A 16,256-nucleotide genomic window follows, 5' to 3' on the forward strand; every position below is an offset into this window, starting at 1 on the left:
GCACCCAGCGGAAGGGGGGGGTGTCAAGGAGAGGAGTGGGCGGGATCAGATGAATAATTGATGAGACAAGGGGAGGAGCCTCGAGAGCCAGAAGGCGGGGCGAGGGTCTCCTCCCCGCCCCTCCCGGGCCGGAGGAGGGGTTCATGAATAATGCACCAAGCTGGTGCGGTTAATAATACATGAGGGGCGGAGCTTAGGGCGCATTTGCTGCAGCGGGCTGCAGAGAGCGGAGACCCGGCCCGCTCCTTCGTGCCATTCCCGCTCGCCCGGCTGCCCGGTGCCCCAGTGCCAGGGCCTGCCCGCCCCCTCCCCGCCGTGCGCACGGAGCCCGGGTCCCGCAAGGAGGCTGCAGGATGTCTCGGCCGCTGTCGGATTATGAGAAGAGGAAGCAGATCAGCGTGCGAGGCCTGGCCGGGGTGGAGAATGTCTCCGACCTCAAGAAGAACTTCAACCGGCACCTGCACTTCACCCTGGTGAAGGATCGCAACGTGGCCACCCCCCGCGACTACTACTTCGCCCTGGCGCACACCGTGCGCGACCACCTGGTGGGCAGGTGGATTCGCACCCAGCAGTATTACTACGAGAAGGACCCCAAGGTGGGCGCGAGGGGCGAGTGGCCCGGGGCGTGCTGGGGGCGCACAGGAGTGGGGGTGCCCTGAGAAGGGGCCCGCAAGGTTGGGGAGGGGGGAGTGCTCGGGGGCGCACTGGGGAGAGGTTCCCGGGGATGCGTTGAGGAGGGAGGTACCGGAGGGTGTTGGGGTGGAGGGGGGGGAATGCCCATGGGGCACTGGCGGGGGCACGCTAGGGTGGAGGCGCGCTGGGGTGCATTGGATAGGGGAGAGTGCACTGGGATACTCTAGGGAGGGGGTACCGGCTGTGTGTGTGTTGGGGCTGGTGCCCAGGGGTGCCCAAGGGAAGGGAGAGATCAGCCCCCGAAAGCTGAACCACGGGAAGGGCAGTGAGGCACTGGGGAGGGGCGGCCAGGGAGCCCCAGCCAGAAGGATCTGGACACAGCAGCAGTGCTACGTGAGAGATTCCAAGGTGCAGGGAATGCTAGGGGCAAAGTGTCAGGCGAGAGGGGTGCCAGAAGGGTCTGGAGCAGAGTGGGATCTGCAGCAAGCGGGACCACCAGGAAAAGGGCAACAAGAAGCAGGGGAGGGGACTGTTAGGGGTGGGGCAGGGGGTAGACAGCAGAGGGGCCACCCTGGCAGGTCAGAGCTGCTGCTGGGAGCAGCACCCTGTCTGTCGGGCCCGGGGTGTCTCCCTGTTGGACAGGCCCCTTGCTGTAGGGGAGGGGGATGGAGAAGGGGGCAGAGGATGGCAAACTGACCCCTCCCCCCATGTGTGAGCCAAGCCCTTGCCTTCTCCTGCTCCCCTGGGAGCCAGACTCCAGTGCTGGGACCCCCTGTGCCAGGCTGGCTCAGTGTGTGATCCACACGGGGTATAAATACCAGCTGTACTGCTCCCACCAGCTGCCCCAGACCAGGCCCTCCTTCCGCTCAGGGAGCAGAGGCCTGGGCTACTGGCACAGAAGATTTTGGGGTCAGACCCCTAGGGCCCATCCAGCCACCCCTATCCCTGCCCCCTGTCAGACCCCATGGCCCATCCAGCCCAATACCTGGTGGCTCACAGGAGAGCACCCCTGGCTAGTTGTGGGGACAGTGAGAACTGAGCAGAGCCTGTAGCCTCCCTCCCTGGGAGGCAGGGATGGGTCCTGCCCCTCTCACCTGGAGTCTCCCCAATCCAAGGTTAGTGTCCTACCCACTGGGCCAGCCTTCCTGCCAGTGCCAGTGCTAACCGAATGGGCGCCCTAAGCAGGAATATTTTGGGGGCTCCCCATGCAACACACACTAATGAATAGGGGGGCCCCTTGAGCTGGTCAGGGCCCTAAGCAATTGCATGGGCTGCTTAGGCCTAGCGCTGACTCTGCTTCCTACCATGGGGACAGTGGGCTCAGGGCCTGCTCTGGCTAGCGGGTGAGGAGAGCTGGGGCGGGGGGTGCACCATTGTCAGCGTCTGGGCCTGGTTTTCCCCCACCCCAAGAAGTTGGCAGGGGGGATGTGTCTCACAGGGTGGTTCTTCCAGAGGCCCAGATGGGAAACCCCCAAACCTCTAAACCCACTTGCCCTCCCCCACCACCTCTGCTCCTGCCCTTCCCCCCCCCTCCACTCAGTCTTCCTTTCCCCCCCACATCACCTTCAAGCCCTTTGCTCCTTTCTGCCCAGTGTTTTCTTCCCCCGTTTATGCCCACTGCTCTCCCACAGCATCCTCCTTTCCCATTGCCCCTCGTTCTTTCCCTCCCCAGGCCCCTACCCCTCTCTGTGAGCGCCTTCGCTGTGATTCAGCCCTCCTGGCCCCCCTCTCCCTGATCCCTGGCTAGCCCCCAAGTCCCGGGTGTGTGTGAGCCAAGGAGCCAGCATAAACCGCCTCTCAGAGACCTGCACTCGGGGCCGAGCAGCTGGGCTGGGGAATCGCAGTGGGGGATGGGGGTCGTATGAGGGGACCCATTAATGCCCTTCCTCTTCCATGGGGGATGGGGTGAAGGCTGCAGCGGCTGCAGCTTTGAGATAGTATGTGCAGCTATTAAGAGCTGATGGAGATGCTGCATGGCATGCTGGGAGATGGGGGACCTGCAAGGGGGAAGCTAGAGTTGGGGGAGAGATTTGGGGTTATAGGAGTAGGCAGGGGGCAAGTTTGAAGGATGAAGGAAGCAGGCAGTGGGAAACGGGGGCCTTTCCCCTTTAGGGGGCACCAGCTGTGACCCTGCACCAGGGCGGGGGAACTGGCTGGAGGGGGGAAATGGGATAGGAGAGCTTCCCCCTCTAGGCTGGCTCATGGGGGGCAGGCAATGGCACATGGGGCCTTTCCCTAGAAGTGACGCCGGGGGAGGAATCCCAGCTCTCAGGGCCCCTGGTTCTGATCCTATCTCAGTGTCCTGGGGGGGGCACAGGCTGGCTATATTTAGCCCGGCCTGACATTTGCTGTTGACTTTTGCCATTTAATCCAGCAAAGAGCCTGTGTCAGCCCATTGGGAGGGTGAGGGTGGAACCTGGCTTGGTGGGGCGGGTGCAGGAGGGGCTGGGACACTGGATAGGGGCAGTGGCTGCATACCTGAGATGGGCTGACATAGCATGGCCCATGCCCGCCTGCCCTCCCCCCAATGGTTAGCTGGGCAGCAGATGCCTTTGAATGGTCTTCACTGTATTGAGAAGCAGGGGCTTGATCTATGGGCCCCCACACCCTCTGCCTGCCCCCCTCTACTCCCCACATAACGTCCTGCCCATGGCCCCAGCAGTGGGAAATGAAACATGGAGCGTTGCCTCTCTAGGGGGCACTGGCTCCAGTCCAGCCCCAGGTTGGGGGACTAGTGTGCTCAGTGGGGCAGGGAACGGGGCATAGGGCCTATTTCCTGGGAGAGGGGCTGACGGGGTCCCCAACCCTCCTCCCCCCACTCATCCCCCTCTGTCTGCAGCGCATCTATTACCTGTCGCTGGAGTTCTACATGGGCCGCACCCTACAGAACACCATGGTGAACCTGGGGCTGCAGAACGCCTGCGATGAGGCCACCTACCAGGTACCCCAGCGCTGGCCGGGGTAGATAGGGGGTGGGAGTTCAGGGAGGAGAGGGGGTGGGGCAGGGGGAGGCTGTGATGGGCAAGTGGCAGGGAGGGGTGTGGTGGGGGTGGATGAGCAGGAGGTGATTATTCTCCCCTAATGCCCCTATTTTCCTCCTCCCACAGCTGGGCCTGGACATGGAGGAGCTGCAGGAGATCGAGGAGGATGCTGGGCTGGGGAATGGGGGCTTGGGGCGCCTGGCAGGTGAGGGGGACCAGTCTGCAGTGGGGGGAGGGGAGCCAGCTGGGCAGCCACTGAGCCTGACTACCCTGTGGGTCCAGGGCTGGGATAGCCCCCCAGAGACACACCCAGCCCTCCAACACTGCCCCCGACATCCCAGACTCCCCACAGACAGATGGTTCTGCCCAGCCCCCCCGCCACTGCCTCCCCTAGATATACACACCCAGCCCTGCCCCCACTGCCCCTGCAGATGCTCGCCTGTGCCAGACACACGGCTCTGCTCAGCAGTGGGGGGGGGGCCGGGCCCATTCAGCCTCTGCACCCATGTGAGCACCTGCCCCAGGCACCGTGCAGGGCAACGTGCCCGCCTCATTGGAACCCCGCTGCCTTTCCCTCACCCCCTCACGGGAACCCCGCTGCCTGCCCCCCATCCGCCACCCCCATCATGGGAACCCCGCTGCCTGCCCCCCGTCCGCCACCCCCATCACGGGAACCCCACTGCCTGCCCCCTCCCATCACTGGAATCCCACTCGCTGACCCTTCTCCCATCTTCCACACTCTACTACCTGCCCCCCATCCCCATCCATTTTCCTGCCCCCCATCTGGCTGTTACCACGGTACCCTCCATCTGCCCTTGATCTGTCTGTAATGCCCCACACTCCCCCCCTTTTCGCCCCTCAGCCTGTTTCCTGGACTCCATGGCCACCCTGGGACTGGCCGCCTACGGCTATGGCATCCGCTATGAGTTTGGCATCTTCAACCAGAAGATCTCTGGGGGCTGGCAGGTGGGTCATGCGCCCCCACAGTGCGAGGGATGGGATGGGGGGTCATTTCCCCCAGGGGAGCGGGTTGAGACAGGCACACTCCTTCCCCCCCACCGTGCAGAGGGGTTGTGGCAGGTGGGGTTTCAGCTAGGCAGGCAGGGCCCTGGGGGGATGGGATGTGGGGCGGGGCGGGGCGGGGCAGCCGAGTTGCCTCCAGAGTGGGGTAAGAGGCCTGGCAGGGAGGTTGCTCAGAGGGGTGAAGGAGTCAACATGGGCTGCCCTTGGTGGGGAGGCAGCTGGTGCTGTGGGGCGAGGGTGATCCCAGCAGGAGATGGGGGGGTGGTGACTGGGTAGGTGGGATGCCCTGGGGTGTGTGAAGAGATCCCAATGGGGGGTGTAGGTGCCGCTAACCCTCTCTCTCCTATCCCCCCTCTCCCCCCCGTTGGCAGGTGGAGGAGGCTGATGATTGGCTGCGCTATGGCAACCCCTGGGAGAAGGCCCGGCCCGAGTACATGATTCCCGTGCACTTCTACGGGCATGTGGACCATGGGCCCGATGGCACCAAGTGGATCGACACGCAGGTGAGTCTGAGCGGCCTTGGTGAGGGCCGAGTGTGTAACTGCGCACAAGGGTATTTCCACACCAGCGTGCGGGCGTGAGTGTATGTGTACGTGAGGGACTGGCAGGCGTGCGTGTGCCCCCCTGCACGAGTGAGTGGTGAGTGTGCCTCCATGGGTGTGTGGGAGTGTGTGTCCTTGGGCCTGAGGGAGTGCACAGTCACATGCATAGCCATTGGTGCACCAGCCTTGTGCATAGGGGCAGAGGTGCATTCACAGGCCTTTACATGTGAGTGTGTGTGTGTGTATATGCCTGATGGTGTGCATTTGCGAGTGTGAGTCCCCCTGTGCTCATGCTCACATGTACATTTGCACAATGGCCTCCATGCACGTGTGATTTGCCCAGAAGCGCAGGCCCGTTGCACGAGCGTGTCATCACGCTCACCAGCCTGGGAATACATGGGCAAGGAGCCAGGATGCCTGGGTCCTTGATTCCCCAGGGGATTCAGTTCCCGGTTTGTTTAGTGCCCCCTGTAAAGAGGGGGTGGGGGCGGGTGTCAATGGGATGTGAGGCTGAACGGCGGGCTCTGCTCTTTGGCACTGCTCTTTGGCACTAACCTTGCTGCCCTTTGGCAGGTGGTCCTGGCTCTTCCCTATGATACACCCGTACCCGGTTACCGCAACAACACCGTTAACACCATGCGCCTCTGGTCCGCCCGGGCCCCCAACGAGTTCAACCTCAAGGACTGTGAGTGAAGGGGGAGCCCCCCCAGCCCAGGCAAGGGTTTGTGTCTGCTGGATTCATCGCAGCAGCCGAGGGGGCCAGGCTGTCAGACCCCCTGTGCCGACAGGGCTGGGAGAAGGCTGCGGAAAACCAGGGGCCGGGGCTCAGTAGGAGGCAACGTCCCCTTGCAGTCAGTGCTGAGCACAATGCCCCACCATTGAAGGGTCCCTGTATAAACACCCCGCCTGCCCCAGCCTGGAGCTGGCTGGGTAAAGGATCCCTGAATAAACAGCCCCTGTTCCCCACCCCAGAGGTGGCTGCATCTCGGCACCAAGCGAGGGATCCCTTTGTGAACCAAGGCCCCATTCTCTCTCTCTCTCTGCCTCAGTTAACGTTGGTGGTTACATCCAGGCCGTGCTGGACAGGAACTTGGCTGAGAACATTTCACGGGTGCTATACCCCAATGACAACGTGAGTAGCCTCCCGCCCACTCCAGTGCCCCCTGCATCCACTGCAGGATCTCCTGGAGGGAGCCGCTCCTTTAAGAGCCTGTTAGAACTGGGCTATGGACTAGAAATTTAGGGGGGGTTCTGCTTCTGACTCCCAGCCCCTGATTCCAGCAGCAGGGGGAGGGCCCTGGGGGTCAGGTGGTTCTAAATCTCACTAGCCATGAGGGTTCCCCATTGGGCAAAGCTGGGATTTCCCTCCGCCCCCAGGTCTCAGATGTGACCCCCTTCAAGGGCTCTGCAATCATGCGGGATCACCGGTGGGAGAGTGAGAAGCCCCCTGCTTGAGCAGGTTGTTCCTGTCCCTGCTTATTGCAGTGAGTCAGGACTCCTGGGTTTCCTCCCCGCTCTGGGAGAGGAGCAGGGTCTAGTGGCTAGAATAGGGAGCCGAGTAGCCAGGACTCCTGAGTTACATTCCCAGGGCTGCCCCTACTTCGCCTGTGTTGTGAGCAGGGGCGGCAGAGAGCCCGGGTTGTATCTGAAGCCACTGGCCCATTCTGAGGCTGGGGTCATACAGGCCTGGAGTGGGTTGGTGGTGCCTGTCCTTACCTGCCCCTCCTCGCTGCAGTTCTTTGAGGGCAAGGAGCTGCGTCTGAAGCAGGAGTACTTCGTGGTGGCGGCCACTCTGCAGGACATCATCCGCCGCTTCAAATCCTCCAAGTTCGGCAGCCGGGACCCTGTCCGCACCTCCTTTGATGCCTTCCCTGACAAGGTACTGGCCTCTCCCAGCAGGGGGCGCTGTGGGGAGTGGGGCAGGAGCACTGGCAGTGGGGTGGCGGTGGCGTGTGCGGATAAGCACGTGTCCTCTGTCACTGATGGTCTGAGCTCTGCCTCTCTCCTGTAGGTCGCTATCCAGCTGAACGACACGCATCCCTCCCTTGCCATCCCCGAGCTCATGAGGGTGCTGGTTGATATCGAGAAACTGGACTGGGACAAGGTAAGGGGGTGGGGAGTGAGTAGCACCAGGGGCACTGTGCTCTAGGGAGTGGGTGTCGTTCTGCTGTCGAACAGCCCCCATGCCCCACCCCAGAGGTGGCTGCATCTCCACGCTGGGCCAAGGATCCTCACAGGCTGTCTCTCTCCCAGGCCTGGGAAATCACAGTGAAGACCTGTGCCTACACCAACCACACTGTGCTGCCTGAGGCCTTGGAGCGCTGGCCCGTCCATCTCTTGGAAACCCTCCTGCCCCGGCACCTGGAGATAATCTATGAAATTAACCAGAGGTTCCTTGATGTAAGCTCTGCCCCTGGGGATGGAGCAGGGTTAATCCAGTGGAGAAGTCCCTTTCCCTCCATATGTGGCAGGGACTGGAATGTGTTAGTCCAGGACTCCTGGGTTCTCTTCCCAGCTCTGGGAGGGGAGTGGAGTTTAGTGGTTTAATGTTGTGGGGTGCTGTCAGGACTCCTGGGTCCTTTCCCTGGCTCTGCAGCTGATTCACATATGCTCTTGCTGGAGTGAAGTTGCGGAGGGGCATCAGGAATTTGGGGTGCATGGCTTGGGGGGGAACCATGGGCGTTTGGGATTGGCTCCCAGTGGGGGGATGGGTGGGTGCTGGGGGGATGGGTGTTCTTGGGCTGGGGGAGTAGGAAACCCCCATTTTCCTCCTGGGGGGGGGGCTGGGTTGCAGAGTCTCTTTCTGGGGGTGCCTGCTCCATCCAGATTGTGTCGTGTCCCCACCTAGAAAGTCTATGCCATGTTCCCTGGGGACCATGACCGGCTGCGGCGCATGTCCCTGGTGGAGGAGGGCAGCGTCAAGAGGATCAACATGGCGCACCTGTGCATCGTGGGCTCCCATGCCGTCAACGGGGTCGCCCGCATCCACTCTGACATCATCAAGAACACTGTGTATGTGCCCCACACCTTGCCATGCTCCGTCCCCTCACCCTTCCCTGCACCCCATAGTCCGTGCCCCCGCCACTCCCATTCCTGCTCTTCCTGTTCATCCCTTTCCTCTTTCATCCTCTGTTCTCTTTTCCGTCCTTCATTTCTTCCTGTTTCATTTTTCCCACTTCTCTCATTCCTTTGATTTTTTTTTTCCTATTTTCCCTTTTTCGTTCATTCATTCTCTTTATCTTTCTCTTCTCTTGTTCCTTCCTATTTCATTTTACCTTACCCTCTTTTTCGTTCTTTCATTTAGTCTCTTCTTTCCTCTTTCTGTTCTGTCCCTGTTCCTGTTTTTCCATATATTTGACTTTCTTCCCCTCTTTTTCTATTCATTCCCTGCTTTCTTTTTCTCCTCTTTTGCCTCTTTGTATTTTTTGTTTCATTTGTTTTTTCCTCTTCTTCTGTTCTTTTCTCATTCCTTCATTTTTTTTCCTAATTCACTTTTCTTTTTGTTCTTATTTTTTCCTGATTCATTCATTCTTCTCTTGATCATTTCTTTCACTTCTTTTCTCTCTCATCAATTCTTGCATTTGTCCTCTCCCCCGCACACTCCTTTGCCCTTTTGCCCTTTAGTTTGTTTTTGGTCCTGCTTTGATTCTTTCCCTCTCATTCATTTGTTTCCTGTTCCATTCCCTTTCTCTCTCCCCTTCCAGCTTCAAGGATTTCTATGAATTTGAGCCGCACAAATTCCAGAACAAAACCAATGGTATTACACCCCGGCGCGGGCTGGTTCTGTGCAACCCAGGACTGGCCGAGATCATTGCTGAGGTGAGTGCAGAGATGGGGGAGGCCCGTGGGGGTCCTGGAGGGGAAGGGTCCTGAGGGGTGATATGCAGGGATGGGGACATGGGGGATGTGGGGGTTTGAAGGATGCACCACACAGAGGCAAGTGCGGGATGTTTGGGGAGCACCATTCAGGGATTGTGGGGTTGATAGACAGAGAGGGGAGTTTTGGGGGGCAGGCTACCATGCAGGGATGGAGGGCATTCGCAGGCTGAACCCCTCTCCTCTGCCTTGCCCCTGGAAGGGCAGAGCGAGGAGGTGCCTGGCAGCTCTCCTGTGCCAGGCCTGGCTCTGACTCTTCTCTCTCTCCCCAGCGTATTGGGGAGGAATACATCTCTGACCTCGACCATCTGAAAAAGCTTCTGGCCTTTGTGGATGACGAGGGATTCATCCGGGACGTTGCCAAAGTTAAACAGGTACCAGGGCAGGGAAATGGGACCTGGGGCCTTTCCCCTCTAGAGGGTGCTGGCTGTGATCTGGCCCCAGGGCAGGGGACGGCTTGGTTCCCATCTCTGCTCTCTCACCCAGGAGAACAAGCTGAAGTTCGCTGCCTACCTGGAGTCGGATTACAAGGTGAAGATCAACCCCAACTCCCTCTTCGATGTGCAGGTGAAAAGGATCCATGAGTACAAGAGGCAGCTGCTCAACTGCCTCCACGTCATCACCCTCTACAACCGTGAGTGCTGGAGAACTCGGGTATCCAGGCGGCCCCCATTTACCTGTCCAAACTGAGAGAGAACCCAGGAGTCCTGACTGCCCGCCCTCCTCTGCTCTAATCACTAGTCTCCACTCCCCCTTTCAGGGGTTCTGACATGAGCGGCAATACCCAGTGTTGGAACCAGGCCCAGGGGTTGCAGCAGGAGTCGGTAGCGAGGAATCGGAGCCAAGGGTCAGGAATGGGGCAAGGTGGGGGCAGGGCTGGGGCTATCACAGCCAGTGGCAAAGGCTTTGAGCAGCTACTAAAATTCTGTTGGGCCCATCTGCTGACTCTTCCCAGCTATCAGGCAACCAACTCCAGGCCAGCTGTGCTCTCTGGGTAGCCCAGGGACTGGCCTCCTAATCTGACCCTGACCCCACCTCTCTCCCTGCAGGGATCAAGAGGGAGCCCAACCAGCATTTTGTGCCACGCACCGTCATGATCGGCGGCAAGGTGAGACCCAGGGACAAAGGTCCACCCCGCTCAGCACTGCAGTCACTTGGCGGGAGGTGAGGGCTGGGGGTTAAGCCGTGGTCTCACACTCCACCCCGCTCCCACAGGCTGCCCCTGGCTACCACATGGCCAAGATGATCATTAAGCTGATCACGGCCATTGGGGACGTCGTCAACAACGACCCTGTCATCGGCGACCGCCTCAAGATGATCTTCTTGGAGAACTACCGCGTCTCCCTGGCTGAGAAAGGTAGGGAGGCCGTGACCTCTGATCTTGCTGTTCTCCCCCCACCACTGCCCCAGATCAGACTGAGGGCCTGTCTACCCCACCACAGCAACTTCTGACGGATCAGGCCCATGGGGCTATTTGCACCTTGCAGCGACCTCTGACCTCCAACCCCACCATCCCTTCCACCCTGATTCAGAGCGGTGTGTACCGCACATGACAACTAGGACGGGACCCCCGGGGTACAGCCTGGATCTGTGGGACCGCTGTGCCCCCTTAACTGTCCAGCCTGCGCCGTCTCTCACAGCCATGCCTGTGACAAGCAGCAAACCCCTCCAGGTGCTGGGGTCACTCAGCCATCCACCAGCCAGTCACCCCAGCCTTGCATCCCTGAAATATACCATCTTACGCATCTCAACACACCCTTGGAAAGGGCAAGCTTGTTGATTAGTTTGCCACTCTGACCAAGGGTAATGGACATGCAATAGCCCTTGTTAACCTGAGCTGAGATCCTCTAAACACTTCAACCAAAACCACACTGTTTTAGGTAAAATATAGAACAGGTTTATTAACTACAGAAAGATGAGATTATAAGTGGCAGGCACAGAGATCAAAGTTGGTTACCTAAGAAATAAAAATAAAACTGCAGTCTAGATTCTACAGACTAAGCAAGACTTGAATCAAACACTTTTCTCATTCTAGTAGATGTTACAGGCAGCTTACACTTCTTAATAAGCAGGCCAAGTTCCCTCGGAGCCTGGGACTGATCTCCCCAGTTCAAAGGCTTTGTCTTCCAGATGATCTTCCAGGTGTTGAGGTGGCAGGGGAGAGAGGCCAAGTGATGTCACTATCTCTCTTTTTTTATACTTTCTTCCAGCTGCTAGAAAGATCCTGGCAGTGACATGGGATTCAGGTAGCCCACACTGCATACGTGCTCTCCATGAGGAGTCTTTGGGAGAGTGGATTCTTCTAGATGGGCTATCAATACGTCTGGCTGGTCCGGATGTAACTCTGTCTTACTAGGTGCTTCTTCGTTGCCACTGAAAGGCTGGCTATGGGCATCTCCTAACAAGTTTCCGTCACACACACACACATAGCTACGCTTCATAACTTCACATCCGAAATAACACATACAATCCAACAGGATAGCAATATTCAACAGATCAAGACTTTTCAAATGATGGCTCACAAGGTGGATTTGGTACAGAACATACCATGATCACATCACAATGGTGAATAGGGGGGTCCAGGGTGCTACTTTGAGGGACAGTGACCTCTGATCCCCATTACACACACCCCCATCCCATTGCCCTGGATCAGGCAAATGGGCCCATTTTCCGTACCTGGCAGCCTCCGACCCCACTACTGCCCACCCAGCCCATTAATCCCGTCTCTCCTGCAGTGGTCCCGGCGGCTGACCTGTCTGAGCAGATCTCCACGGCTGGCACGGAGGCCTCGGGCACTGGCAACATGAAGTTCATGCTGAATGGGGCGCTGACCATTGGCACCATGGACGGCGCCAATGTTGAGATGGCAGAGGAGGCGGGCGAGGAGAACTTCTTCATCTTTGGCATGCGGGTGGAAGACGTGGAAGAGCTGGACAGGAAAGGGTGGGGGCTGGGCACCTGCCCCTCCGTCCTGCAGGGAACCATGCTGCCAGGCCCCACTCCCATGCCCCCTTCCCTGCTGCCAGATTCATGCCCCAACCTCTCTGCCCCACCCCTACCTAGCTGCTAGAATCCTTTCCTCCACTGCTTGGATCTCCTACCCATGGTGCCCCCTAGACCAGTGCCAGATTCCTACCCATTGCCTGCTGTCAGGACCTGCTCCTGACGCTGCCTTCCTCCTGCTGCTAGGGTCCCTTCCTGATTTCCCACCCGCTTGGGCTTCCCACACCATGTGCCTGCCATGCTATTGGGATCCCGCCCCAGTTCCCTCAGCCTGCCTTCCCGGTGCTGCTGGGTTCCCGCCTGGGGGCTGGTGGGGGAGCCAGGTTAGGCAGAGGCTTGGGAGTCCCCTGGGGGGAGACCCGGCTGTGGGGGCTGTGCTTCTGCTTTGGGACGGGGAGCCCCTGAGGCCACGCTGAGCTGGGGGGAATCACGATCCTGAGGTAACCTGCCTCTCTTCTCCCCACGGCTCCAGCTACTGCGCCAAGGACTATTATGACCGCATCCCAGAGCTCAAACAGGCGATCGATCAGCTGAGCAATGGCTTCTTCTCCCCCAAACAGCCCCAGCTCTTCAAGGACATTGTCAACATGCTGATGAACCATGACAGGTGGGAGGGCTCTGCGGGGAGGGAATAAGGGGCAGAGGCAACCATGCCTGGTGTGGGGTGGAGGGGGTTCTATGCCCAGCTCTGGGAGGTGAGGCTAGTGGTTAGAGCAGAGGTGGGGAAGGAGAGGGAGTCAGAACTCCTGGGCACGGTTCCCAGCTTTGGGAAGGGCATGGTGTCTAGTGGGTTATGGGAAGGGGAACTGGGAGCCAGGACTCCTGGGTTCTGTTCCCATAAGTGCGCACACAGTGAGGGGACAGAGGGGCAGCTGAGGCCTTGGGGGAAGATTTTCCCAGACCTCGGGCATCTGCTTCTGGCCATGCCCTCTGCTGAGGCTCACAGTGTCGGTCCCAGCTGTGGGCAGCTGGTGGCAGCATACACAAGGACACCCTCCTCCAGCTTGATGCCCTCCTGCTTCCCCTCCCACTCCAGATTCAAAGTGTTTGCCGATTACGAAGCCTACATCAAATGCCAGGAGAATGTCAGTGCCCTCTACAAGGTGAGTGTGCACCCCCTAGTGGCCCCTGGGAGGGGCCCAATTCTGGGAGGGGTATGGGGCCTAATGGTTAGAGTGGCAGGAGGCGGCTGGCAGGCAGGACTCGTGGGCTCTATTCCTGGGCATCCTGGCTCAGCTCTAGGCCCCTCAATCCCAGAAAAACGCTGACCAGCTCAAGAGAGAGTCCCAGCCCTGCATAGGGGCTGGAAAGGGACAGGAGGGAACTTTGTAGGCAGAAATGGAAAGATCAAAACCCACTACTCACCTTTATTTCAAGGTGTTCAAATGTTATGACAGTCAGCGGTACACTTGAATTTACCCGTGCATGCCCATACATGTTCCTTTACCTGTCTATCCATCATTCCCACGCTTCCCCTCATCTCCATACACCTTCCTCCATCCATCCATCCGTGCGCTCACCCCTTTCTCCCTCCACCCCCATACACTCCATCCCTCCTCATATATCCCAGTCCATCACCATACTCACCCCCTCTGTCCCCATATACCCATGCACACTACTCCCTCCATCCATATTCTCCTCCCCCCCCCCCACCCCACACACACACACACTGACCCTCCCTCCATCCCCACGCATGGCCAGCCTCCCCATCCCCAAGCCGTCCATGTGGGAATGTCACTGACCTGCGTCTCTCTTCCCCCAGAACACCAAGGAATGGACCAAGAAGGTCATTAAAAATATCGCCACCTCGGGCAAGTTCTCCAGTGACCGCACCATCGCTCAGTACGCCCGGGAGATCTGGGGTGTCGAACCCACCCACCACAAAATCCCTGCGCCAGACGATCCCCGCGAGTAGCCCCTCCCCCCCGAGGCCTCCCTGACCCTGCCCCCCAACCCCATCCAAGCGCCACCAGGTGCCAGCAAACAGAGACTGTGCTGGCTTCCCCCAGATCCTCAGCACGTCCCCCATTGTGTGCATTCTATAGGGGGGATCCCCCTGCACCCTCCCCAGGGAGAACTGGCCATTAACTCCTGCCTCTGCCTAGCTGAGGATAAGCAGGGGGAAAATTGAATTCCTGTGCTTCCCCCCCCAAATTCCCTGGGTTTGGAGGGTGAAGAAGCCCAGAGAATTCGGGTGTGTGGGGGGTTTAACTTCCTCCTCCTCTCCCTCTACCCCCATAATGTGCTATTTATTTAAGGGGGTGGAAATTCCCCCATTCTAATTCCCCCATCCAGCTCATTTAAGGGGTGAACATCCATAAATGTGTGGGTGCGTGTACACATTCTGTAGGTTAAAATCCCATGGTCCCCACATCTATTAAAAAGATAGAAGGGTGTGTGAGTTCCCAAGGTGAAGAGAGGGGTGGGAGGGGAGCTGTGAGGGTGGAAGGGGGGCTGTTCTTAGCAGGACTCCAGCCCTTTGACCCCCTTCCTAGTGCATCATTTTTGCACAGGCGCTCACACACACATGTACACCTTTGTATGTGTGATTAGCTGGGGTGGGGGGCCCTGCCTTCATTGCCCTGGTGTGGTTTTAAATTTGGGGGGGGGGATCAGTCCCCACACCCTTGAGGCTTTTAAAATAAACAGAGTCACTCCTTCCCCGCTCCCGGCTTACATCTCTGTCTACACACATCCGTCTCCCACTGCATTCACCCCAACACGGTCTCAGTGCCTGATGCTAGCCCCCTGCTACCACTTGGAGAGTCGTGCTGTGTTTGTTTTGTTCTTCCCGGTGTGGGGGAAGCCAGCGGGCGTGGGCAGCAGGACTCCTGGGTTCCGTACCCAGCTCTGGGAGAGGAGTGGGGTCTGGTAGTTAGACCAAGGAGAGAGTGGGACTCAGCACTCCTGGGTTCTATCCCCCACCCTAGTGCTACACCTCAGTAATACTGTTTTACCTGGGCTATGCGACTCTTCTCCCACAGCCAACAGAACCACGGGACCTGCCACAGACTTGCTGCCTGTTGAGGGTGTTGTTTTTGTTTTTGTTATTTTTTTAGGAGTCCTTTATAACTTATGGCGGGGAACCTGTGCAAATATCCTGTGACATTTAACTATTTTAATTGGGGGTGGATGGAACGAAACGTGCTGGGAATTTTAATGACAGTCCCATAGGTGTGGGTCCCAGCCCTTGCCCACACTGGGTGGGGAGTCTAAGGATCTGTGGGATATGCCTCTCCACCCCCCACTTCCCTCGGCTGTGGCGGGTCTGCGACCCACTGCCAGCAATAAAGATGACATTCAAGGCTCGTGGCTGTGTTGCTTTTTTTCCCCCCTCCCCCTGGATATCCGTATATCACCTCACACAGAAACTGGTCTTGCCCCTAACCCTGTGCCACTCCTGGTGACTCGTGAGTGGCAGGACTCCTGGGTTCTCTCCAGCACTGGAGGGCAGTGGGGGCGAGTGGGTTAGAGCAGGGGTGCGGGAAGCCAGACCTGCTGGCTTGTATCTCCAGCACTGCCTTTAGCCCTCTCTTGGGAGCTTGGGCCACCCTTCCCCACCTGTCAGAGCTGCCCTTCACAAGAGCAAGTGAGGGGGCGCAGAGGGGGGAGGGTATGAAATCCCCCCGCCACAACAGCTGCTCCTTAACACCCAGGGATGGGGAAGTGGTGCTAAAAATAGCTTCCCAACACAAACATACCCAGAGTGGGGGAGGAGATTCCTAGTGGCGGGGGGGGGAGTGGGGTCCTAGGGGGGTTAGAGCTGGGGGCTGGGTTATATCCCCAGCTCTCAGGGGAGTGTGTGGGGGGTGTGAGGCTGGGTGCCAGGACTCCTGGGTTCCTTGATTTATGGCATTACTATAAACCATGAATCTAAAGGGTTGTTGTTTTGAAAAATCACAAATCTAGTACCCTCCCCCCACCACTTCCTCCTCCCTTGGCTCGGGGGGGGGGGGAAGGGGGAGAGGCTGGCAGGCATTGACACCCCCCTTTGGCCAGCAGGCACTGCACTTACCATAATTGGTTCCAAGGCTGCTGGGAGCCACAATGATTAATTGGCATCTCAGCAGGGCAGTGCACCCAAGGAGCGCACAGCCACACACACGAGCAGCCACTGGCCCCTCCCACCTATCCACCCTGCTTGTGCATGCATCCACACACACACACACACACACACAACCTGCACAAACGCACACTG

General features: G+C 58.6%; 1 protein-coding gene across 1 annotated transcript; it reads left to right on the forward strand.

Annotated features, from left to right (window-relative positions):
• Positions 1-216: 216 nt before the first annotated feature.
• On the forward strand, positions 217-15,366 carry PYGM (glycogen phosphorylase, muscle associated). Its single transcript, XM_067543922.1, has 20 exons — positions 217-596; positions 3,473-3,574; positions 3,741-3,819; positions 4,477-4,580; positions 5,009-5,140; positions 5,753-5,864; positions 6,229-6,311; positions 6,915-7,058; positions 7,191-7,283; positions 7,433-7,579; positions 8,028-8,191; positions 8,884-8,998; positions 9,328-9,429; positions 9,542-9,689; positions 10,105-10,163; positions 10,271-10,412; positions 11,791-11,998; positions 12,531-12,665; positions 13,095-13,161; positions 13,821-15,366. Exons 1-20 carry the CDS (start codon positions 354-356, stop codon positions 13,971-13,973), a joined length of 2,532 nt encoding a protein of 843 aa, XP_067400023.1. The 5' UTR covers positions 217-353; the 3' UTR covers positions 13,974-15,366.
• Positions 15,367-16,256: the final 890 nt, after the last annotated feature.

This window comes from Emydura macquarii, unplaced genomic scaffold (assembly GCF_026122565.2).
Source record: "Emydura macquarii macquarii isolate MOO-44397 ecotype Brisbane River unplaced genomic scaffold, CSIRO-AGI_Emac_v2 contig_968, whole genome shotgun sequence".
Taxonomy (NCBI): domain Eukaryota; kingdom Metazoa; phylum Chordata; order Testudines; family Chelidae; genus Emydura; species Emydura macquarii.